Below are 27,368 nucleotides of genomic sequence, written 5' to 3' on the forward strand. Positions count from 1 at the left end.
TTCGCAGATTTAAACACAGATGGGTTTGTAATAGTGTGAACAATGTTATCACAGACAATCACTGCAAGTATAATTGTGAGACTACCCCCAAAATACTGCGATATAGTGTTAACCAGCCTTAATGGTTATTTTGTTTAATGAATGTTTCAATGAAGGGATGCATTGATATAGCTAATTAATCATAGGAGACAGTTAAGGAGCTACCTGTAGCTGTGTAGCACTTCTGATTAATCATAGGAGACAGTTAAGGAGCTACCTGTAGCTGTGTAGCACTTCTGATTAATCATAGGAGACAGTTAAGGAGCTACCTGTAGCTGTGTAGCACTTTTGGGTAGTTTAACGCACTCCACGCGTATCCCAACATTCTTTCCCGCTTCTATCTTTTTCTTTATGTAGATGTTAGACTCGGCCAAGTCTCCAACCTGAGTAAATGTGAGTGATGTAGGGCAGGGGTAGAGAGAAACAATAATTACTCGAGTGAACCTAGGCTGAGATAAATGTCTTTGTGTCTTGTGTGATTCACAAACCAAACATCTAAATAGCCTGTTACAGTAAACAATGCCCTCAGCAGTCATTGTCTTGATATACTCAATGAAGAGAATAAAGGTATATTAAGGAAGTTATTTATTAAAAGCTATTTTGAGCCATAGCAAATTATGTTCTTAGTAGATGATAATTTTCAGATTATAGTGAAATTCTGGACTGCAGGTAAAACAGTCTAGAGGAGAGAAAATTAAACTGAATCAGTAGACAAAAAATTGGAAATGAAGCACTTTAAACTCAAGAGGAAAACTGAGTTTTCAAGGCTTTGCATGATTCCACATAATTTAATGATTTTAAATGTGGTGGTTGCTCTTTTATGAATCAGGGATAGCTCTATGCTGAGCCAGTGGTAGCTCTATGCTGAGCCAGTGGTAGCTATATGCTGAGCCAGTGGTAGCTCTATGCTGAGACAGTTGTAGCTCTATGCTGAGCCAGTGGTAGCTCTATGCTGAGACAGTGGTAGCTCTATGCTGAGCCAGTGGTAGCTCTATGCTGAGCCAGTGGTAGCTCTATGCTGAGACAGTGGTAGCTCTATGCTGAGCCAGTGGTAGCTCTATGCTGAGCCAGTGGTAGCTCTATGCTGAGCCAGTGGTAGCCCTATGCTGAGCCAGTGGTATCTCTATGCTGAGCCAGTGGTAGCTCTATGCTGAGCCAGTAGTAGCTCTATGCAGAACCGGTGGTAGCTCTATGCTGAGCCAGTGGCAGCCCTATGCTGAGCCAGTGGTAGCTCTATGCTGAGCCAGTGGTAGCTCTATGCTGAGACAGTGGTAGCTCTATGCTGAGCCAGTGGTAGCTCTATGCTGAGCCAGTGGTAGCTCTATGCTGAGCCAGTGGTAGCTCTATGCTGAGCCAGTGGTAGCTCTAAGCTGAGCCAGTGGTAGCTCTATGCTGAGCCAGTCTTCTTGGGGAGTCGAATGATATCACATCCCACAATTAAACCATGCATGTGCAAGGATGATCAATAATCCTTGGGAAGTATAAACCGTAATGTCGGAGCAAATATTCTCATAAGAATGCATTAATTCAGTCTATTTCTATTTTAATTAGTCTGTTTAAGTCATTCCAGAGCAAAAAATACAAAGATAAGTACTTCAAGTAACTACATGTAGCATTAAAACAAACTGTACGTTATATGAAAATATGTAAATATTACATGCAAAAACTTAAAGTAATAGTAAGTTACTATTGTTACTTATCTTAGAAGTAAAGAATGAAGGTATAGCTCAGAAAAGTGTAAGTTTGGTAGTGGAGCGAGTGATAGGAATACGATAAGTAACTTACACTAACTTACGCTATGTATAGTTTACATTACCAAAGTTTATATGTATTTATTATTTCTGTTCATTTTAAATTTTTATCAACTTTTGTACCTTTAATCATGAATTTACATGAAATTCTTTAATTTATATCAAAAATTGCTTCATTGTATGCCAAGACAAATAGAGTCTTCATTGTATGCCAAGACAAATAGAGTCTTCATTGTATGCCAAGACAAATAGAGTCTTATATTAATCTAACAATTAGCAAGAAGTGATTGTAAGTCGAGTCCAGACTGTGATAGTAATATCCGTTATTATTAACTGTTACTATATGCTGTTATTATTATTATTATTCTGGACGTATACAAGCTCTCCAGAATATGTAAGCAGTGGAGTGCTCAACATTTTACTATTTTTCCATTTTTTTTTGATAATCTATTAATCCTTACTACATACATATTATAATTACAAATTAATAATTAAATAGCACATTATGAATGGTGTAAACAATTAAAGTTACTGGCAATCTAGTTTGAAGCAATTGTTGCTAGAGGATACTTGTAGACAATATGAATATGGTACTACATTGGTCAAGCTGGTATGTCATCATTCATGAGTTCAAGCCCAGGAGGTAGAGCAAGTTTTTCAGCCAATGAAAGTAATTATCACTTTCGCAGACGTCTTGAAATGGGAGTAACTTTTTTGAGTAAGACCCATACCATGCAAAGCAGGTTTGACAAGAGAAAATGTAACTAAACATTTTGAAGAAAAGATTTTTGACCAATAAGCTTGGCCATAAGACCACCAATGAGTGACCATCCACTAGCTGACCAATGAACCGGCAGGTTTATAGAGTAACTCACCTGAACGATGGCGAGTGTTGGGTTGAACTTCGGATACTTCTCTTTAACATCTGCGACAGAACTTTTCACCTCATCGAGAATCTCTCTAGAAATTAGAAAAATGATGAAATCGCACCGCTAAGGCCACTATCTAGTTGATCTAAGTCCCTATCTCTAACAGGTCATGCGACAGTCAGCTTATGCATGTCACCCTATTAAGTGATAACAACAACTATATGACTAGACATATAGTTAAAAGCCGATGCAGAGCCTTGTGAAATACCAAGGTCAAAATCCGGCAAGTGTTGAGCCGGCATACATTATCTAGCTATCTAGAGTGCTGGACTGTACCGCTATATAATAACCTTGTTTATGGGATGATCAGGACCACTTACTAGAAACTACTAAAAGGTTCATTTGCTCTCTACACTCAATAACTCCAGTTTAATTTTACTATATCAATGGAGTTTGATAAATTTAGTCGAGTTTTACTGGTGTAGTTAATTTCTTCTTTTTATCACCAATTACAGACTAACGAACACAAATCTTGTTCAGACAAAACCAGACATAATAGTGAAACTAAAAGCATAACCTTACACACCTAATACTGCCAGTGGAGAGTTCGACTGCTGTAGAACCAAACAAGCATAAACACGATAGCCGCTAACAGGAAACCTTTCTGAATATTATGCATAGACCTATCAACTAGATACGTATTAACCTACTAGTGTATATTATTACGTATAGACCTATTAACTATAAGTATAGTTAATAGGTCTATGATATTATGCATTGGTAATATCACTAATATGACTAAAAATCCTGGCTTTCAGAAACTATAGGCACGGAGTGTTCACTAATTCTTGTCTGATTCTCTGAAAAATTCTACTTAGCAAAGAATATTCCACTTATTTGATCCTAGGTAACCCTGATGTCCTATTCAGTAAGTCAGACCAATAGCACTCATACAGAATAAATATACAAAGCCAATGATGTGTTAGTTGTCAAACATACCACCAATCAGGCACTAGTTATCAAATCAACACAGCAAATGGAAGCATTGCTAGATGTTAACGAAAACATTTAATCATTAGAATTCACAGAGCAGCATTTAGCTTAGTCACAGGTCAAGGACAACACGATTTATTGAGCCACTTTTAACATACAATATCAGCATAATAATTTACAACACACATACAATAATCCTTGCTACTTCGTGGTACACCTTTCATGGCTTCAGTACTCTGCAGGGGAAAAATATTCGATAAAAAATAAAACACATAAATCTCTCTCATACTCTGGCCTAGTGAGAGAGAGTAACTCCCTCTAAGATCATCATTGCGCTAGTAGCCTTTGAAGTTTGCTGTTTTCTCGTTACATTTTGTGAAGAGTGAAAGTACAAACTGGTAAGCGGCCACGACTCGCAAATTGTGTAATAAACTTAAAGGTTGACTTGCAACAAAATTCACATTACAGTTATTTAATATGAAAAGATTCACCATGTCTTACTCTGTGTGTTGTAGGTGCAAAATATGTGGGAATGTGATTACAAGCTCTTAAAAGCTCAAAAATGAACAGTTAATCGCAGCCACACTATACCGCCGTAGTTTGGATTCTCTTTCCAAAATGGCTCAAATGTGACGTAGCTGTGGTAGATGGTTTCTGCTTACACTTTCATGCAACCTTATTCGTCGAAATATTTTCACAATTTTACTTCACGTATTCAATAAAACCATGTCTATTGTTCTTACGCATCTGTTTTATCGTAATTGTAATGCTGTCACTTTTAGCAGTGATATCTTATAACTTACCGTAAAAATTCGTATATTTTTTTAGCCTTAGCTTGAAGGAGTACATATCATTGTCTGATAATCATGACAAGCCTGTTGGTCACCTGTGATAATCGGAAAGTGTTGCAAAAATTATTTGCGAAGTATTGGGTCACATGATCAGATTACGACTTGCCAATTAGACCAAACTGAAACAAAACTGTAAAGTAGCAAGCATCTATATTTGATACGGGGTCTTCGGTAAAACCTGGAATGTTTGTCATAAACTAGTGCTATGATAAGTTTTATATTGAGCTTTTTATTGTCCTTACAATTCACAGTAGAACATCACGTGACAAGACGATAACCAAATTTCATGACTACGTCAGAAAAATAAAGAGATTTTAATCTACGGCGGCTTTTCGTTTTTGAGCTTTTAAGAGCTTGTAATCACATTTCCACACATTTGACACTTACAACACAACAGAGTAAGACATGGTGAATGTTTTGATACCAAATAACTGTAATGTGAATTTTGTTGCAAGTCAACCTTTAAGAGAAAGTAGAAATAAAAACTAAAAATAAGTATTATCTTCACAGATTTTCCCTTGCCAAGCGCAGGAGGTGGTACCGGTCCTGACTAACCCTGAAAAGTGGGGGAGTACTGTATAATAATTCTAAATAATGTAAAATCATAGATGGATGCATAAATGATGTATAATGACACACATGGTTACGCGCAATGTCTACTCAAATACATAAACTAAGATAATAGAGTATGGTACTATAATATTAAATATTTTATGACATCTGATTATTTAGCATTAATATAGCCATGTAACTCATATCAGAAAAGCTGAGTATATGTTGATAGACTACCACATTCAGGTAGTCAGTACTGACTATGATATCTACCACACCATCATTTCAAATTTTAGTATAATTTCAATATCATCCGCTGACATGTTCCTCAAGGCACGTTTAGACTAAATGGTTAATTATAAACCTCAGTCCTTAAAATAGCTAAAATTAAAACACTTCATCACCATGTTTCAATCTTAGCTCTTAAGAAAAAAACTGGTAGTACTCGAGAGATTAAACTAACATTAGCATTGTGCTGGTCTTTTATTGAAGGGAGAACTTTACTGGAGAAACCTTACTTTACTTACTTGTGAGTCTTTCAAAACTGGTGAAACTTAAGAGATACACTTACAAAAGAGCATTTTAATAGAATAGCATAGCTGGACATTCAGCCAGTACTATCTAAGGAGCATTTTAACGAAGGAGAATCTTGTGAGTGTCATGAAAGGAAATCTCAAGTATTCATAAACGTGTGTATATTAAAATTACCTTGATATCTTTGTACCGCTAAGCAGCATCGCCATCACAGAATCGATGGAGGAGGTCAAGGTAATAAAACTAGAACTAAAGGATGACTAGATCGCAGTTACTACAAAATAATTCAACAACACATTCATTTAACAATTAGGAATCGTATACCAGATGAAATGCTAATAACTACAACTAAAGTCTATAAAATTTGGAGTCAGTAAACCAAATAAACCAAAGTCAGCTAGATGATACTTTATGTTATAGGTTTGATACTCTAGTCTTTGTAAAAAGTTGTAAAATTTTGGTACATGCAATTTAATGTTATTGATTAACTGAAATGATACTTTTCATTTATTATCATTTTAGTATTAAAATAAACAACTATCAAAATGCCCGGTGTTGCACGGGTAATAAAAAAATTTGTACCAAAAATTTACTTTTAATCAACATATATAACATTTACCATTCTAACGTTTAAATGAAGGTGTTTGTTTTTGTGAACTGTGCTATTTATATTTACTGTGTTTATTTCTGTGTAATTCATATCGTACTGGCTGCAGTGCATACTACAATTTTATACTAGTAACAATAGTCTTGTTGGCTATATGAGTTTACACATTTTTCTTCACTCATTTGGCTTCTGGTGTGACTTCATGGACTTGGCTTCTGGTATGGCTTTACGCATAACACTAGCTGCAGAGTTTAACGTGAAGATATGAAATATTGGCATGTATTCTAAATATATACCCAATTTAGTCCATTGGATTTTTCTGCACTGGACAGTGTATTGGATAAATGAATGTCTGCAGAACTGGAGTTTGTGAGTTCAAATCCAGTACGCAGTGAATTTCTAATTCTTAATTTAGCTTTAGCGCTTAGCTGGACAGACGGACAAACTTTGAAATTTATATAGATTGTGAATAGCTACAAGTGCATCTGCGTGAATGTTTCTAAAACTTTAGAGACTATCTAATGGGCTAAAGTTTGAAAAAATGTATTTTCACGCATAGGCCTACATACTACATCGAAGAAGGCTAAATATAAATGGTGATGGTCCATTGTGAAAATATTGAAAATATTAATTTACAGCAGGTCAAACTGAAAACTTTTCACATTAACAAATTCAGAAAAACTGGCATCAAGCATGCATGCGAGTATATTTTCTCCAAAATTATTTACTAAAAATAAGAATTCATATAAACTTGTACTTTTCTAGCTAACAGTATCATTTTTCCATATATGGTATTCAAAGTGTGCCAAGGTATTCAAATACCTTAGCATGGCCAGAGATGATTTTAAAAACAAAATAACTCAGCAGTAAAATGTATCAGCCTTTCAAGTTCTACCCTTATATGGTATACCAAAAAAGTAAACTTGTCAGTGTACCATCGACATCAGTGAAGTAAATCTCATAGCTTGTATGATTGACAAAAGTCTGTCAAGATTAACTGATGGCTCCAAACATTATTGCATTCACAGTAGTAGATCTATATCATTACTTATTGGAGATAACATATACGTGTAATACCACAGTTCCTATGCCATTATATAGTGTATAGAGATGACATAGCAAAATTTTGATTGCCTTAATCGGTAGCGGGTAAACATACGCTGCACAAAGACACCAATCTAAATTGATCTATCTGGTCCTCGCACCTTCGAATAGGTATGTGCCAAATAGAAAAAGGAATAAACTAAAGACTAGCTTTTTCTAGCAGGAAATCAAAAGTAATTCATTAATTTGTATTTACTTTCGATCAAACTCTGCTGCAAACCTTTATTTAAACAATACTCGTATGATTACCTATATTGTTAAAGACGAAAACTCAATGTTAAAATTAGGAAAAATAATAGGCCTACCATAAGTTCGTTAACATCAGCGAAGGCGAAAATTGAAACGTGTTATGCTCACAATGGGCGTTACTACATAACCAAATCTCAAATGATCTCACCAATTATAGCATCATTTTTACCGTTCAAAAACATTAAATGTTTTTGAAACAAGTGCAAATTAAACAAAGTTCGCCCAATAATAACAAATTATGATAAAACTAAGGAATTGATTCCACCAATTGCTTGCAGCTGACTGTCCAAGCCAATCGGTTGAAATAGCCTGCATACTACCATTAAGCTTGAACGCACCTTCCAATACGATTTATTTCTTCCAATCACTCTAAAACAATTCCAGAGTTGACTAGTTCTTACTTTGCTGTTAAAACCTCGTGCAAAAAATTGCCTGCAAAGGGATGCCGCCCGTTTAGCTCGAGATATCAAACTCTATATCTTACGTCGGTGCGGTGTGATCGCTTAGCAAAATTTTTGCGTTTACATAAGCCAATGGAATAGTTGGATTTAAGACTTTGACCAATTGGACGCCAAGTTAGTCAAGGTTCGCGCGACAAATAAAATTGATGCAAAATGACCACTAATAAACGGATGAGTATAACTGGAGTGGCTCAGAACCGGACGAGTATAACTGGAGTGGCTCAGAACCTCGTCACGTGACGGGGGAATTTTCTGTTTTAGTCTAATATTTAATATCTCATGCCAAATCTTACCAATTTTTTCGAGATTTTTATTTTTTTATACATTTCTTTATTTTTCTATACATTTTCCAAATACCTCTCTGTATACAATAATCTTATGCAAGATTCTGCAATTATTTATGCACATTTTTGCATAATATCTTATCTTATATTTCTTAACAGTATTGGGTTATTAGTAGTGGGTTATTGCAATATTGCTGTGATAGAATATACATGTAGCATTGTGGCAAGTGTCTAATATTAATCATGATACATGATTAAATGCAACTGGGCATGTGCAAGACATGTGACAAAAACAGAAAATTCCCCCGTCACGTGACGAGGTTCTGAGCCACTCCAGTTATACTCGTCCCTCAGAACCTGGTCACTTGACGGGGAATTTTCTGTTTTTGTCACATGTCTTGCACATGCCCAGTTGCATTTAATTATGTATCATGATTAATATTAGACACTCGCCACAATACTATATTCTATCACAGCAATATTGCAATAACCCACTACTAATAACCCAATACTGTTAAGAAATATAAGATAAGATATTATGCAAAAATGTGCATAAATAATTGCAGAATCTTGCACAAGATTATTGTACACAGAGAGGCATTTAGAAAATGTATAGAAAAATAGAGAAATGTATAAAAAAATATAAATCTCGAAAAAATTGGTAAGATTTGGCATGAGATATTAAATATTAGACAAAAACAGAAAATTCCCCCGTCACGTGACGAGGTTCTGAGCCACTCCAGTTATACTCATCCCTAATAAACACAGGCGGAGTTATTTTTTTATGCGATTAATAGACAATCCAAAAGCGATTATACATGTACATTATGTACGATGTGTACATACTATACAGTACATATACGGTATACCATATGTTGGCATATGAGATAATTAATATCGTATAATTGTACAGTATAATAGGTCAACAATGATCTGTAGAAATTAATCAAAATAACAAAATAAACGTCCCTTGAATAAAACAGTCAAAAACTTAGCCACCTTTCCTATTCAGCATTGTTGATGGAGGCACAAAGTTCCTTTTTTAATCATACAATAGAATGGTGACTTCTGCATTATAAATTTATATGGAAATTATGACAACCTTCAGTGTAATGCAGAGTAGTGTAACTTTCACCAAGCCTAGCTCATATTCTGATGCACAATGTTGACAAAATATGATTTGTATAAAGATAAGCTCAACTAGAGAACTTGGACTCATAGGAATACAGTTCTAATTCTGAATATATTTATAAGTAAACTGCCAACAGATAGACTACATCGACTATGAATATAACTAAAAGAAACTATAATACTCAAAATACAAAGTATATTGAATCAGAAGACCTGCGACTATAAGTTCACTCTTTGTTAGTTAAAGCTGTCAGGTAATACTTAATAATTGAAAACAACTTAAATATTGCATATTAAGCCTGCAGTGCTTGATGATTACAGAAGATAAAACAGCTACAATGATTTTAGTAATCAACAGCAGCAACCTAACTTAAATAACTAGCTTGAAATCAAAAATCTCTTGTATATACTTAACTTAGGTGAAATTGAATAAAATATTTTTACGTTTTGTACACAACCATATAATTGGCAATAATCACTCATAAAATTTAAATATCATTTAGATAAATTTAGGTTCTAATGCTGTATTGCGAACTTAACCTTGGAAGATCTTTAATGATTTATTTATCATAAGCATGGCACTGTCAAAACTAAAATAATAATACTCTACAATTTCCAAGTTTACAATTGGTAAGAATGGAATACAAAAACAAAAAAGTACAAAAGCAAAGAATAATTAAATGAAACATACTTATTAGTTTTTTCAAATCAGATCGCTAGTCAAAAAACATGACTCAACCCTGCTAAGACTCACTATAAACTAGGCAGCTATGCATCATCTGTTAACAAAAATGTTACTCTAATGTAATGAAGAGTGCCTGTGTGTCTAAGCTACAGCCTTACTTTAGCTAGCCTATATTAAGTACCGGTATTAAGATTGTATGATTGTAATTTCGCTACATGCCATACACAATAGTCAATTGAACGCATGAAAATTGTATTAATACATTTGTTGAACTCAACCAAAATGAAGGTATGAATCGTACCAGGAATACATTATTTCTTTTATGGCTGTACCAACAGGGATTTTACTGATTGGGCCGAAGGTTTGGGTACACACCAAAGACCCTTAGTGAAACTGTCAGCAGACATATCACTGATAGTATCTTATCACATATCGTATCACATATAGTCTGCTTATGAGTTGTGCAGTGAGTGTTTATGAGTTGTGCAGTGAGTGTTTATGAGTTGTGCAGTGAGTGTTTATGAGTTGTGCAGTGAGTGCTTATGAGTTGTGCAGTGAGTGCTTATGAGTTGTGCAGTGAGTGTTTATGAGTTGTGCAGTGAGTGCTTATGAGTTGTGCAGTGAGTGCTTATGAGTTGTGCAGTGAGTGCTTATGAGTTGTGCAGTGAGTGCTTATGAGTTGTGCAGTGAGTGCTTATGAGTTGTGCAGTGAGTGTTTATGAGTTGTGCAGTGAGTGCTTATGAGTTGTGCAGTGAGTGCTTAAGTGTTGTGCAGTGAGTGCTTATGAGTTGTGCAGTGAGTGCTTATGAGTTGTGCAGTGAGTGCTTATGAGTTGTGCAGTGAGTGCTTATGAGTTGTGCAGTGAGTGCTTATGAGCTGTACAATGAGTGCTTATGAGTTGTGCAGTGAGTGCTTATGAGTTGTGCTTGTGAGTTGTACTTATGAGTGTGCATATAGTTGTGCTTATTGCGTGTATCACTTATAGTAAAAGCATTCATAATTACCATGATCTAGATTTTAGACTCTAGAATCTAGATTCTTTGTCAGCTGTAATCACAACCATAAGCAAGTGCAAACATAATCTCGCATTCATTACATTTGCAATATCAAGCAATTCTTCACAAATATGACAGTGTTATGGGCAAATGTTAATTATTTCTGTTTCACTAGCATGTGTTGAAACAAACATTTTATAACTCATCATCAACAATGTTTTTATTAAAGTTTTATTTTTTATTTAATGAGCAAAAAGTACACTCCTAATTTAATGCACAAAATAATGTATTAAATAAAGAACAAATAACATGAGCTTAGCAAATAAAAGTAAACAGTTTTGAGAAATCATGTTTCCACTTGAGAGCTGATGTTACTTACTCTGCCGGTAACTCCAATAAGCGATGTTTTTGATAGTTGCCTGACTTCTTAGCCCCATGTATTATTCCTCAAAGTTTCAGAACTACAAGTAAGTAAACAGCTTCTCTGCAAATCATAACCACATTAACCAATCACAATTAGAGTATCATAAATGAAAGGACATATAAAATTAATGATCATTCACTGTAATAATATTCAAAGTATAGTATTAATGATCTGCTTGCCAGCCAAAGTGAGAACCTTCTGGTTTTGTCTTATCATAATCTGTGTACATCTATATTTATATTTATCAAAACTTGTGTATATGTCCGTCCGTCATCGTATATGTTCATTTATAGCTCTTAACATCTTAGAATAAAGAATCTGTAAAGCACCTCCCGTTCGCCAGTTCGACGCCTTACTAAGTAAATCACACGACCTTGACAGATTCGCTAAGCAATATATGTCACAATATGGGAGAAAATAGGCGACCGCTTTCAGTCACGACGTAAAGTCACGACATAACATAGGTAGCTCTTATTAGTAAGCTTACTCAAATTATCCATTGGTAACGTGCCAGGCTAATAGCAAGTACAGGCAACTCTCATTACTTCTCATTGCTTATAAGCTGATTTTCAATACCCGGGCAACTCCTAGTAGCACAGCTAGTCTGTGACAAAACACTGACTATTACAGTTGTACCTTAAAATAAAAAAATAAAAAATAAAAAAAGAAAGAAAAACATGTACAAAGATGAGCAAAATATTATAATATGATATTACATAGTAAAATATATCATGCTTTTATATATGCATAATGCTATTTAATTTAATGTAGAATAACATCACAAACAGGATGCTATAAAATAATTTGCGCTATGTTAATATTCTGGACTTCTGCACATGTAAAGTAGCCAAAGGCCTATCTAGGTTGATAACGATGTTACACTAATATGTGTATTTATTCTACAGACATGCATATTGCTATATAATCAGCTCTATAGTCATACAAAGTGTTGTTATTGCGCAATACTTCCATTGTAAACACCTACTTTTTCAATTAAATATGCTTTTGAGCATTGTATTACTTCTTTCTTGATCATCGGAGAAATAGCTGATAATGATACACCATAAAGTGGTATGAACCCAAGTAAAGTAATTGTACAGGTTTGACTGTGATATATGTACCTTGAACTCTATATCTACTCAATAGCTTTTAACTGCCCAATTATTCTTATCATTAGCCACAGTGTTTGAGCGGTTAAACAGTTCATCAACAACTCTGCAACATTGTCATCACTTCAACAATTCTAGAAGGGTGAGGGATGACTCATCAGCTCTCCTTCATTATCTTGACGGCAGGATCAGCTTTACTATTGGACTGTTGGTATCTAGGCAACGAGTCAATGTACAAGTATTAAACGGGCTAAAAGAGTACTTATATTAACATTTTTATTTAAGTATAAATTATTTATATATTCGTTATGTAATATGGTAATATAAATGAGCATGCTTACATAGCATGCAGAATTAATGTCAGTTTTTTGAACTTTAAAATGGTGGTGCAATCCCTGGTGGTTACATAGAATGCAGAATTAGCATAAGTTTTTTTGAACTTTTTAATAGTGCTGCAATTCCTGGTGGTTAGTAGCAGTGCATCAGTGATTAGACGCATGTTAATGTATTTTCGTATTCGTTATACCTTCTAATGTCCGAACTATTCTCCCATTTTGCATTCAAGTCTTTTTTCAAACGACCATTTTTAAATGTCACCCATGTTTGTGTGCTATTTTTGCATGTTTATTGGTTACAATCAGTATAATATAACTGTTATAGTCAGTGCTTTGCTATTGAAGGTCACAAACTATGGCAAAACATGAAAGTAAGAAGTTTTATTTGACTCACATTAACGCTCTACGATTTGAGTATTTTAACAGTTAATCATCACCAATGTTTTATTCCTGTATGATGCTAATGATGTTAATAATTCTACATTTTGTTATTCTGTTTTCTAATGATATGCAGCCCCCACATAGGGGGCTTCTTTCAAGTTTTTATTAAATTGATCAGACAACTCCTTTTCTGTGCGAATGTCCCAGATATTTACATCTTGTTAGTAGCCGAAGCTGAACAACATCTGTGCTGGTTCTTCCGAATGTTTAGTCCAGCATGAGGTTGACAGTTGTGTAGAAAATGAGAAACAGTTTCCCTATACGATTTCATAATCACCATAAGCCACATCGGCAGAACTGTAATGGAACAGCAATTACTGTATATCAGCTGTATCGTGATTCGTGTAATGTATTTGCTGCACTTGCATGCTATGCACATCTGTGATGCTGGCTTATATTAAGTAATCTTACAATGTTGTTCATCGAATTTTAGATCGTGGTCATTTAGGTTTTCGACTCTCACAGTTTTTTCACGTTTAGCAAATGGCGCGGCTATGAAACATAAGTTTCGTTTCCGGTATTTGTCTCCCCTACTAGAATTAAAAAACAATATTGATATCATTAAAAAGGCAACATTATTCACACAAAATTCAACAATATTGAAGTATCTAAAATTAAAAAATCAATTTCATTAAAATTTTATTAAAATTTTATATCTGAACTACAAACGGTAATAGAGAAATAAATAATCGCACTAGAAATTTACGTGTCTTTAAAGATTTGGGCCCATCTCGCTTTCTAAAGTTGGTTAGAGTACGTAGATCAAAGCGTACGATTGTGAATTAATTCTCTCACGAGCGATATCTTCAGTTGACGGTAAATATCAGATAGCCAATCATCGATTGGATTATCAAGTCAACCGATGTCTCAGTGAGTCCCGGACAAGTGTCTGAATTCACACCATTGGCCTCCGGTCCAAGCAGTGGATCCACTGTTGGTACTGGCATAAATACAAATAATAGCTTTAATAAATAGTTATATTACATAATCGGTCCATAGCTAATATTCTAACATATTGGTAGTTTTGCTAGGGTGTCACCATTCAATTAGGTTAAGCTATAGTTATGCCTGCATTATGCTTACAAGCTGAATGTATAATAATTATGCTGAGAGTGGCAGAGCCAGTCCTGAAGAACCCTGAGAAGGGATTACTGTATTCTAGATAATGTATAATGACACATGTGGTGGCCTGCAATGTCTACTCAGATATATATAAACCAAGGTAATAGAGTAATGCACTCTAATAAGAAACGTTTTATGAGATCTGCTTATTTTGCATTAATATATTGCATTAATTTAGTCGTATACTGTGAATCATAGCAGACAAGCTGAGTATAATTTTGATAAATTACAAGATTCAGGTAGTCATATCATAACAGAGTCAGTACTGACTCTGCTATGATATGACTACCGTACTATCATTTCAAATGTTAATGCAACTTGAATATTTAGCTTAATGTTGCTGACATGTTCCTCAAGGCAAGTTTAGACTAATTGGTTAATAAGTGTAAACACAGTCCTTTAAATAGCGAAGTTCATATCTCACTCATGGTTCAAGAAAAAAGGAAGATGAATTCTGAGAAAAATAGCTGTACTTGAGAGATTAAACGAACAAAGAGTTGTGCTGGTCATTTATTGAAATGAGGACTTGTGAGTCTAACCAACCTGGTAAAACTCCGTAGATAGTCTATTCATATATGTCTCAGTTTGTCATTTGTGGTCTGCAAGTCCAGTCACAGCGATAAAGTTTTAGGAATGAAAAATCCACTTGACATTGAATTTGAACTCAAAACCTCGAGTTCTCCATACATGTGTACTAGCCACTACACATCCAATCGCCACTACCATTTAATAATTGACATACTTACGCAGTGCTCGCAAAAATACTAGTATAACTTAACTGTATTGCTATTATGCAACGTCATGTCAAGCTGGCCTCACGGCTCTTATTATAATGAAGATTTAGACTAAATTACACAATTTCATTGGGTAATTATTTTATTATAGGTGCAATGCTGGGAATTCAGCTAGTACTAACTATGGAGCATTTTAATGAGGAAAAAACTTGTGAGTATTACGAAGGGAAATCTCAGTAGCTAGTATTAACAACTACATGCGTATTAATTTTACCTTGATATCATTGTATCGTTAAGCAGCATCGCTATTATAGAATCGATAGGGGAGGTCAAGGTAAAAAGACTAGAATTAAAGGATGAATAGATTGCAGTTGTTAAAAATAATTCAACGAAACATTCATTAAACCATCATATGCCAAATGAAATTCTAATAATTAGAACTGAATTCTCTAAAATTTGAAGTCAGAACTGTGTTGCATCAAGTAAACTGAAGCCAATCAGTTGATACATTCGATGATTGGTTTGATACTATTGCTAGACTTAGCGAAACGTTTTACAATTCTTGCGCATACCGTTGGATGTTAGTGATTAACAAAAATAATAATTTTTTCATTGGTTATCATTTTAGTTTTAACATAAATAGTTGTGAATACAGGTACATTGATCAGAATGTTTCCAAAACTCAGGAAATTACATAACAGGGTGAAAGTTTGAAAAATGTATTTTCAAGCATACACGCTAGGCCTATATGAAGTGAAAGCTACATGTAAATATAATTGATGATGGTCCATTGTAAAAGTGTTCAAAATATTAACCCACAGTGTGTCAAACTGAGAAATTTTCACATTAACAAGGTCAGAAAAATTGGCATAAAGCACGCATACAACATGACTATTTTACCTATAAAATTATTCGCTAAAAGTAACAATTTATAGGGGCACTTTGCTAGCTGATAATTTGCATACGAATTTGGCTAAGAATGATACTTGATACAAAACTGACTTAGCAGTAAAATGTGTCAGTCTTTCAAGTTCTATCCTTATATGGTATACCATGAAAGTAAACTTGGCTGTGTACCATCAACATCAGTGAAGTGAATCTCATAGTTTGTATGATTGACAAAAGTCTGTCGAGATTAACTGATGACTCAATATTATTGCAGTAACAGGAGTGGTAGTTGAAGATGTGGTTGATTTTACACTTTACATTAAGTTTAAACATACATGTACCTTCGCAAATGATTTATTTGTTCTAATCATTTTAAAGCAACTACTGAGTTTAATAAGTTCTGACTTTGTTGGTACAACCTTGTGCCAAAAATTGTTTGAAAAGAGATGCCGCCCATTTAGCATAAGTTATCAAACTTATGTATCACACATCGGTGCGGTGTGATTGTTTTTGCAAAGTTTTTGCGTTTATGTTAGCCAATAGAATAGCTAGATTTAAGACTGACCAATTTGACTTCAAGCTACACGCGGCAATTTTTATCAAATACAAAAAGATCGCGCTAATCAAAAAAGGGGAGTTATTTTCTCACATAGTTAATAGATAACCTGAAAGCGATTATACATTATGTATGCTATGTACATAATATATAGTACATGTACCATATTTAAGCATTTTGAATAAATAATATCGTATACTTTTACAGCATTGTTAAACTGTGGAAATTAATCAAAATTATGAAATAAACATAACTTGAATAAAATAACCTAAAGCTTTGCCACTTTTCCTATCCAGCACTGTTGACAGAGGCACAAAGTTATCTTTGCAAGCATACACTAGAATGGTAAATTCTGCATCAGGATTTTATACAGAAACTAGCTGTGCTACCCGGTGTTGCCTGGGCAATAAATAAGTCTGGACAGAAAATTGATTTGTATTTAACATATAACAACATTTGCCTTTCAAACAACATATCAGGAGAGAAGTGTTTTGTGTAGTTGAAATAAATTTGGAGAAAAATAAAAGCAACTGTAAAAATTTTAAAACATTGTCAAACAACTGTAACTTTCAAGCTATTAGCCTGGAACAATGCCAATGGCAAATTCTAGTAAGCTCGGCTTCTAATGACGGTAAGCCATGACGTTGCATCAGCATTGTTGTTCAGCTACAGCTATTCTAATAACAGCTATAGCCGGAATGCAGACAGATGAACGTACTTTGAGAAATATATATATACATGTAGATTACGACAAACTTCAGTTTCATGCAGTGTAATATAACTTCCATAAAGCATGGCTCATGATCTGATGCACAATGTTGACAAAATATGATTTGTATAGAGATAAGTTCAAGTAGAGAACTTGGACTCATAGGAATACAGTTCTAATTCTGAATATATTTATAAGTAAACTGTCAACAGGTAGACTTCATCAACTATGAATATAAGTAAGAAAAACTATAATACTCAAAAATACAGAGTACATTGAATCAGAAGACATGGGACTATAAGTCCACTCTTTGTTAGTAGAAGCTGTGAAGTCATACTTAATTGAAAACAACGTAAATAGTGTATATGAGGCATGCAATGCTTAAAGATTCCAGAAGATAGAACAGCTTCATTGATTCAGTAATCAACAGCAAAGACCCAACTTAAATAACTTGCTTGAGATCGAAAACTTCCTCCACATACTCAACTTAAGTGAAATTGAGTACCATACAAACATTCCTACACAACTAAATAATTGACAATAATCACTTATAAAAACTGCAATCAAAATTTTGTACCCAATAGTCTATCAACCTCGTAAGAAATGTATCACGCAATAAAGCTGCCGTATCTTACCATAGTAAGACTACCTATAGTAACAGGAATACATTATTTCATTTACATCGGTACCAACAGCGGTTTCACTGACTGGACTGTACGGTTTGGGTGCACACCAATGACACATAGTAGAACTGTCAGCAGACATAACACTTTTAACTTACATGTCTAGTGGAAGCATTCATAATTACATAGTTCTAGATTTCTTGTCAGCTGTAACCACAACCATAAGTGACTGCAAGCGTAATCTCACAGTCACTACATTTACAATATCAAGCAATTCTTCACAAATATGACAGTGTCAGGTGCAAATAATAATTATTTCTGTTTCACTAGCATGTGATGAAACAAAAATTCTTAACTTGTAATCAACAATGTTTTTATTAAAGGTATATTTTTTATTTATTGCATAAAAAATATAGTGCATTAAATGAAGAACAAATAGCGTGAGCTTAGCAAACAAAAACAAGAGGAAACAGTTTCGAAAAACCATGTTTCCACTTGATTGCTGATGTCACTTACTCCGCCGGTGACTCCCAACCGTAAACGACTGCAAAAATAATCTCACACTCATTACATTTGCAATATTCAGTAATATCCAAGAGTGATGACTTTTGAGTAGTATAGTGAGAGCAGATCTACACATTTATGCACTTAAAGTTGGATTTTGGGTACATTTTAGCCCGAGAACCTCGGAGAATGGTGTTGTCCGATGGAAAGTTTGGGGGGGGGTAGGTGTGTGAGTGTTGGGAGCTAAGGTTATGAAGTTTGAGAGGAATTGTGGGAAGGATGCGGTGCTGGTCGAGAGGAATTGTGGGAAGGATGAGGTGAAGAGGGCGATGGTTTCGGGTTTCGATGCGATGGGTTTGGGGTTCGGGTGTCGACGAGTTGAGCGATCGATCGTCGAATGGTTGGGGTTGGGTTGGCGACCGGTGGGGTGAACGGTGTTATGTCGTTTCGGTTGAATGAACGCTGATGTTGGACGAGTTCGGGCGTGTCTATTCGTGGAATCGGTTAAGTCTCCCTTCGTTATAAAACTCTTTAAAGATGAGTAATAAAAAAGGGGAAAGTCGAATGAATTATTCATTATGAAAAATTTCTTTTGAGAAGACATGAAGAGTCTTTATAGAAAACTAGATGATATAATTCAAATTTCTCCAGTACTATTTATTAGTTTTGGATTTTTTCCGGTTAACGGTGAATTTTTACGAAATTTAATTCAATTTGAACATAACCCCTCGGATTGTACTTATGGTATAGCTAGTTATGAAATTATTCAAAGGTTGGGAATTACTGAACGACTTGTTCAATGGGCTTATCCATCTTCACGATCAGCGAGATATTGTGTAGGCAACTCAGCTCGTTCAAACTTTTGTGGATGGAGATCAATGCCTATTAAGTTTGTTTGTTATCATCCACAATTCGAAGAAAATAATGGTAGATTTACAGCTCCAATTAATTCTTCCACTACTCGATCCACCATCAGAACTACACATACATCCAGAATTCCTACCACCACCACAACTACACTCGCTAGTACAATTCCTACTACCACCACAACTACACTCGCTACCATCATTCTAGCAAGTGGAATCACAACTTTTCCATCATCTGAAAATCTTAAGGGAAATATAACTAATACCCCTCCAAGTAATAAAGAAAGAGGCTATGGAAATGAAAGTTTTTCTGTAGACAAATTACAGGATGTCGAAATTTTTTATCATAATCACATGCTGCTGCTAAAGTTGTAATCTAATTTTCATGCTTTCCTAAATTTTTATTCCACAATGAAAATGATATGTGAATATTGTATTGATTTTATTTTAATAATAGTATCTTAAAATATACAATAAAATATAAATTCTCCATCTTTGGAGATGAAGAGTTTATTTCTAAAGGTTCTATTGATTTGCATATATATTCATTCAAAAAAAAAAAATCTTTTTTATAAATACTAATTGTCAGTTTTCTGTGGAGATGAAGAGCTTTTCACTTCAGAATATTGTAATTCTTTCTTATCGAGAAAGAAGTATGTGCTGCTTGACTCGCTTTTCTCATCATCTTTTTGTTTTGCATCATCACTGTTTAAATATATAAAACATTGAGGAATGAGAAAGGATGAAATAAATGGATAACTATATATCTTTGGTTTTAAAATTCTCAAAATCTACTTACCAAAATATACATTGAGCTAAGCCATCGTATACGTCTTGTCCACATGTGCAGGAAGGTAATCTGTCTATAGGATAATCCAATGGTAAATCCAATTGCAACTCCGTTTCACTATTTTGAGAGTTTGTTTCTTTCGAGATGTTTTTTTCATCACTTTCCTCACCATCTTCTTGATACCTGTTTAATTTTTTGAAAATCCATTGAAAATTGAGAAAAGATGATGTATATAAAATGAATAATTATATATTCATATAAAACTTTAGAATTTAAAATTTCAAAATGTACTTACCAATGTACACATTGTGCTAATCCATCATATACATGTCCAAATGTACAAGAAAGTAGTCCGTGTGTACAATATTCCCATGGTGTAGCCCAAATTTGAACACAACTATCTGTACATTTCCCTTCTGACATTTTACCCTTCTCAGAATTCTGTTAGCTTATGAAGAGTGTTATGATAATAATGATTTGTTCTCGATTGCTTTTATAAAGTTGAGCATCTGTAAAACGCTTGAGTGAGTTTAATGAAAATTTATAAATAGATTACAAAACATTTCTCTATGCTCTATTTCTCAAAACATCTCTCATTTCGCGAAAATGAATTTCGCGAAATTACACATATATATTATATAGTCAACTTTCGCGAAATTGGATTTCGCGAAATTTCACATTATATATATTATATAGTCAACTTTCGTGAAATTGAATTTCGCGAAAAGTGAATTTCGCGAAATTGGATTTCGCGAAATTTCACATCATATATATTATATAGTCAACTTTCGCGAAATTGAATTTTGCGAAAGTGAATTTCGCGAAATTGGATTTCGCGAAATTTCACATCATATATATTATATAGTCAACTTTCGCGAAATTCAATTTCGCGAAAATCTGTTTCCTATTTTCGCCTCATTAATTCCTTTGGACACACCCATCATTTTCAATTCACTATATAAGCATTGCATGATCTGATGGAATATTCTGCCTCATTAACCATCTCTTGATGCCTACTTATATTTGAGAATTTGGGTCGATCGAGCGTTGATACCATAAGGCTTGTATGCTTCAGCTAGAATTCGGTTAGTCGGCTACTCGCGATTAAGTTCGTTGAGTGTCGCTGTTTTCAGGGGCTGTTGTGTGGACAAGCGCCTTGGCATTCGACCTGATTGTTTTTCTAGGTTTACCTATGGAATTCTCCTGTTTGGTTTGGCTTAACCATTCCATAACAGCCTCTCGACCAGTAAATAGATGAAGATGATGAACTAGTAAAGAGGCATACATGGATTAATATGTGGATTATTTTGAGGATAACTCCAACTCAGCGTGAGTATATCAATATATAAAACTTATATCAAAAATGTTACGTTATTGAATCATTGGCTTTGCCGTTTCCGGTTAGTGCATGCGCACGCAGTTCTGTTTTTATCCTCGAGGATGCGTTACACGTTTTTCTAATGCTCTTGTATTGTATTCCTTATTCACATGTACTATTGTTCGTTATTCATAATATACGTTCTACAGCATTAACTACACACATATTCAACAAAAAAAGTAAATAACATTCGGTTGTATTTTTTACCAAGTTTATTTCGATATAAAGTATATATGTATATTCAATTGTAAAATATAGAAAAAATTTTTATGTCAGTTCTTCTAGTAATTTAACAATTTGGGAAGTTCCTTGAATATGTACATTGTCAATACCTTCATTTTCTTCGTTATTAAGACTTTTACTAATTTTTCCATTCCAATCATATCTATCTAGTATAGTTTTTCGAACTACATGATCTCGTGTATCTTTTTCAGAAATTTTTAGCATAACTGTTAGAAAATCTTCTATTGAACATCCTCTGCTCCAAAATATTGCAAAGAGAAGACAGTAATCTCCACATGTTGTTGAAAGAAAACCTTGGAGTAGAACATCATTCCATTTAATTAACTTTATTCCAGAAAGTTTTAAGATTTGAGCGACATCTGGATATGTTGAAGGATCTCGTCCTGTTGAATCGAAATAATTAATTTCGGATTTTGTTCGAATAACTCCTATCCAGTGTTCTCCTGGTTGATAAGAATAGTGTGTGTTAAAAATATATATTCCTTCATTCGATAAAAATTGTTCTATAAATTCATTTCTTGCACAGACAGCAAAAAAATGATTATTAGTCATGTGATCTTGGGAAAGAACATCGAAAATATTTGCTGTATTCATCCTTAGAATATGCTTCCACCACTGAGTCGAACACTAAAGTCAGAAGCGATTTCCATCATTCCATCTTTTTGTATATATGTATTAAGATAGACATTTTCTGGTGTTGCAACCCGAAAACCGATATCGATTGTTAGTGAAACATGTCTCATTAAATGAAATCCTTCGGATGAGAGATCTCCTGTCAAATCGAAAGCGTATATTGCAAGTCCAGTTTCATATTCAGTCAGTCCAATTCCACTTCCTTCAGAAGAAAGATCTTTTCCCATTGCATTTAGAAGTTGTACATATGGTCGAGTATACATTCTATTTACAAAATTTGGAGTATATCGTTTTCCAAAAGGTAGTCCATCAATTTGGAGTTCTACATGACTCACATCGTAATGACCAAATTTGAAAGGATTACGATTGTATGATCCATTTTCTCCATCGTGTGATGAAAGTGAAACAAGTATTAAATTTGGTCTAAGTGTGTTATCAGCAATTTTTATTTGAGTATGGGTTAATCCAGTATTCACATTATAAGATCTGGTGTATACCCGAGAAAGAGGATACTTTGCATTAACACCATTAAGTAGTTTTTCGTTATGTAAAAGCTGAATTGTTTGGTTGATTTTTAATTTTCGAAGATGAAGTACACATTTCGTCAACTTTACTTTTCCCCCTCCTCCAGGAGTAGCTGTTGCTGCCATCAAACAATAACTTGGTTTACTTCGGTCTAGTTCTAATTTACAATTCAATCCTGGAATGAGATATCTTTCCTGTTGAAAAATGCTAAGATGGAGTCGTCCAAAAAACTCAAATGAGTTTGAACCTCTAATAAGATTCTTTCTTGCTGTAGCCGCACTATTATCGAATTCCGCACCATCTTTTGCAAGATTATCATCTTGAAACCATCCTTCTGCTTTTAATTGGTATTGTTTTGCTTCTCTGCTATTATTGAGAAGGGTTTCTATGAACGATCTCATAGGATAATCACTTGAATGTTCAACAACAGATCCATTAATTTTGAATGTTGCTGTTTTGATTAGCGAATGAAAAAACGCATCCCCTGGTACAACATTTACATTAGCAGCAGTATTGTCTAAATTGGAACCATCGTCCTTGACTACTTTTCCTTCGATTTGCAAATATGAATTACTTAAATCGATATAGTGATCTACATCTCCAGGTATTTCAATTTCAATTGGCCCATATTCACTGAGACGTGACGGAGCTAATTCACTATAATATCCGCGCTCCACCGAACTATGTGTGCCTGGAACATCAAATATACCCAAACTTTCGTTTATCGTAAAAGGAGAACCCGATATTTTTAAACCTGTTGAACCAATCTCTCCAGAACTCATCTTTCACTATTGATGTATGTCAATGAAATGAACTAAAAAATATTGAGATAATAATATATAAAGCATTTTCAAATTTAAAAAAATATTTGGAGTGGCTTTTCTCCGTCGCTTTGCAGGTTTGCTACGGTTATTTAATTTTCTTTTCCCAGGTTTTCTAACTCTTGGAATTACTACTTCATCTGTTTCTTCTTCTTCTTCTTCTTTTGGTCTCTCTACCATGTTATTAAGATAATTGGATGCAGCATCTAACCCTTTTTTCCCTAATGAGATAGCCGTTTTTTTTGCTAGAGGCGCAACAGCTTTTGCTAATTTTTTAAATATTCCTGATAGTCGTCCATTTCCCATCACTCTCTTTCCTTTATATGGTGTCAATCCGCCATTTCCTGATTGATTAGACGTGTAATATTGAATGTAAAAGTTTTTTGAGTCTTCTGGAGTATATGGAATTAATATGGAATTCATTGTTTCTTTCTGAAATGAACCGTTAGTATAACCTTCCCTCCATCAAATGGTACTTTTTCTCCATCATCACTTGTTATAAGGGTCTCTATCACATCAGTAGAAATTTTATCCACTTCAACGTAATGCGCTTGACTGAATTCTGTATAAACTCGAGAGAACTTCTTTCCACTTACTGGGACAACTCGTAGCAATCGTACATTTGCATCTCCAACGAGTCTGTTACTTACAATTGATGAATATACGTATAATGATGTAAATCCATAGTTGATATCCGGAGATGTGATGTTTCCGTGTTTTCCCACATTATAAGTTATCTTCGGATCTAATCCTAAGATATTTGCGAAATCTTGTGAAAACGAAACCTGAACACTCGAATCTCTTACATACAACATAGATTTGTTGGATATTTTGTCGTATTCGAATTCTATAGTTGGATGGAGATTGAAGGGTTTTAGAACATCATGAGTTCGTTGAATTACTTCATCTATATCTTCGTATCTTCCATTTCCAATTTTTATGTCGAAACGACGAAATCTCCCATTAAGTTCCGCTTTTGTGATGCTTATTATTCCTTCTACTACATTTGGCCAATTATTTAAAAACGATATATCTTTTAGAGCAACTTCCCAATGTCCTTCTGTAAAATCTACATATCTGGCTAGTCTAACTGTAAAGTTTGAATTAGTATTTTTAGGAAAGTCACTAAAACTAGCATCAGAAGGAAGAGTTACGAACTCCGACATTTTCAATTCTTTCAATGAAGTTCAATTGCTTATCATCCTCTTTTATTTAACAAAATCTCTTTCATTGACCCAGCTATTGAATGAATCAGGATATCCCATCCATTTAACGAGTATTTCCTTTGTTCTTCCTCGTTTCCGAGATTTGAGAATTTTCTCAATTCGAAAAAATGCGGGTTTTTTTACTTTCTGTAGTTCATCTTCATAAAAAGTTCCATCAACCGGTTCGTTTGCTAAATCACGTAATTTATAGATAATCGGTCTTTCAAAATCAAGCACTTCTGTAATTTGAAAAACTTCAACTGTCCAATTTATTGTGAAACCTCTTTCGAAAACTGTTCTAGCTTTACTAATACGAACGTAATCATCAATATTGAATTTGGGAGTACTGTCAGAACTATATTCTCCATTTTCATAAATCCTATTCCAGATTCTTTCTTGATTTTCATAATTTACATCATTCGGTTTTATTCCTAATGTTGTGTGAATAGTATTGTTATATGCTTTTACCATTTGTGGTAAAACATCAATATATCTACGATCATCCGAATATGTCATGAATCTATACATCTTCACCCGTAATGTTTTGTTGAATCGTTCTATGATGGAAGCTTTAATTGTCTCATTCTCAGATGTAAACCATTTTACTTTATTTTCTTTCAAAACTTTTTTGACATCTCGATTATTAAACTCTTTTCCTTTGTCTGTTTGAAAAACTCTATAATTAGTTCCATCCAATACTTTTTTTAAGGCTTTTGCTACCAATATACCTGATTTGTTAACAAGAGGCTCTACCCATGCTTTTCTTGAAAAAACATCAATCATTGTAAGTAAAAATGTAATTCCATCATTTTCAGCTCGATGAGATCTAACATCCATTAAATCAGCCTGTAATTGTTCACCAACTCCTGCAACAATTGTAGGTCTTCTTCTAAATTTCGTTTTTATTTGTTTGTGTAACGTATAAGCATCTTCACCACTTAACCAATCTCTAACTTCTTGTTCGCTTTCTTTTCTCCGAAGTGCTTCATTCAGTTTTCGTGCTCCACCTAATGAAGATGGTAGATCCGGGGTATAATAGAATTCATTTAGTAAGTCGTCCATTTTCCTCTTGTTCCTACATAAGGTTTTCGTGAAGACGATCTATTCGAATTGGATTTTGATTTATTTGATAAATTCGAGTTCGACTCCTTGATAATTTTTTCAAATAAGTTATATTGTTTCTCAAATGAACTTGGAGAAAAGGGAGAAGATACAATTGAACTATCTTTAACTCGAATCTTTCTTTCAAGAAGATTTCGTAAGTTCTCAGGTTTAATCTCTCCTGTAGATCCTGTTATTTTCCCGGTTAAAGAATCATAATTTCCAGACTTTTTCAATTTTTCCAGAAGATTTTTCGCTTTAGTTCGATCTTGTTTCGAACCGAAGTCTTCAACTATTGAAGAAATGGAATAAGATCTAGAAGAATTTGACGATGGTTCTTCTTCGTTTAACTTCGGTGGTAATAATGTGTCTTCTTTTTTTGGCGATTCTTTTAAAACTGTAGAGTCTTGAGACGAATTATCTTCAGGTAATTCAGGTGTATCTTTCTTTAGAGTTTCTTTTGAATTTTGTGGAGCTGAAGGTGTTTGTGACATCATTGAAATCGGATTTCGAATAGTCGGAGACTGTTGAATTGGATAACTCCGAATTGAATTCATTTCATCTAAAAATTTTTGAAGTTCAGCTGCATACAAATTAACTTTGTTATAGTCTGAAATAGTGTTATCGTTATTAATTTGACGCATCCTATCTCTGGTCTTCTTAACCTTACTTACTCTTGGATTTTCTAATGGATTGAAACGAAGTGACGAACTATAGCCATCATTGATAATTTTTGAATCCTGTTGACTTTTAAATTGGTTCCTTTTGTACTCGTCTTCAAAAACCAAAAAAAATTTTTTTGTATACTTAGGAAAGCTCATCTTCCTGCTGAATGATTAATACAAGTTGAGGGATGGCTTTATAATCCGTTTCAATAATCCTTTTCCGTTTTGCAAAATCTTTCGTTTATATTTAAGAGGTTTGTTTTCATCGATAATATTCATCAACTCCTTTTTATGTTGACTCAGAGAATGGTATTGATTTTTCGTTAAAGGTACATTCCCATATATAATATTTTTAACAATTTCAAGTAATGTTCTAATTACTTCTTCTTTCATATGAGGTAAAGCAGAACTTGCAAGTTCATCGGTAAGACTGTTCAGTATTTGCAGAATTACTCTGTTTTTTTTCATTCTCTTAGAAAGTGGAGAATTATCCATGATAACTTAATTATTTTCTTCTTCGTGTTTTAAACAATCCTCCGAGCAATGGTTCAACTAATCCTGGGAGTATAGCACCCGCGATCGGACCTAGT

At 34.1% G+C, this 27,368-nt stretch overlaps 2 protein-coding genes across 2 annotated transcripts in view; both read right to left on the bottom strand.

Annotated features, from left to right (window-relative positions):
• LOC137401029 (C-1-tetrahydrofolate synthase, cytoplasmic-like) overlaps positions 1 to 8,012 on the bottom strand; it is a 62,622-nt gene extending 54,610 nt beyond the window's left edge. Inside the window, exons 1-4 of the mRNA XM_068087370.1 lie at positions 7,888 to 8,012; positions 5,764 to 5,863; positions 2,666 to 2,750; positions 309 to 422 (exon numbers count right to left, since the gene is read on the bottom strand). Of these exons, the coding sequence (XP_067943471.1) occupies positions 309 to 422; positions 2,666 to 2,750; positions 5,764 to 5,798 (234 nt within the window). The 5' untranslated portion in view covers positions 5,799 to 5,863; positions 7,888 to 8,012. The remainder of the gene's footprint in view (positions 1 to 308; positions 423 to 2,665; positions 2,751 to 5,763; positions 5,864 to 7,887) is intronic.
• Positions 1 to 27,368, bottom strand: part of LOC137401118 (cytochrome c oxidase assembly protein COX16 homolog, mitochondrial-like) — a 386,239-nt gene that overhangs the window by 223,324 nt on the left and 135,547 nt on the right. The window lies entirely within an intron of this gene.

Source organism: Watersipora subatra, chromosome 7 (assembly GCF_963576615.1).
Source record: "Watersipora subatra chromosome 7, tzWatSuba1.1, whole genome shotgun sequence".
Lineage (NCBI taxonomy): Eukaryota > Metazoa > Bryozoa > Gymnolaemata > Cheilostomatida > Watersiporidae > Watersipora > Watersipora subatra.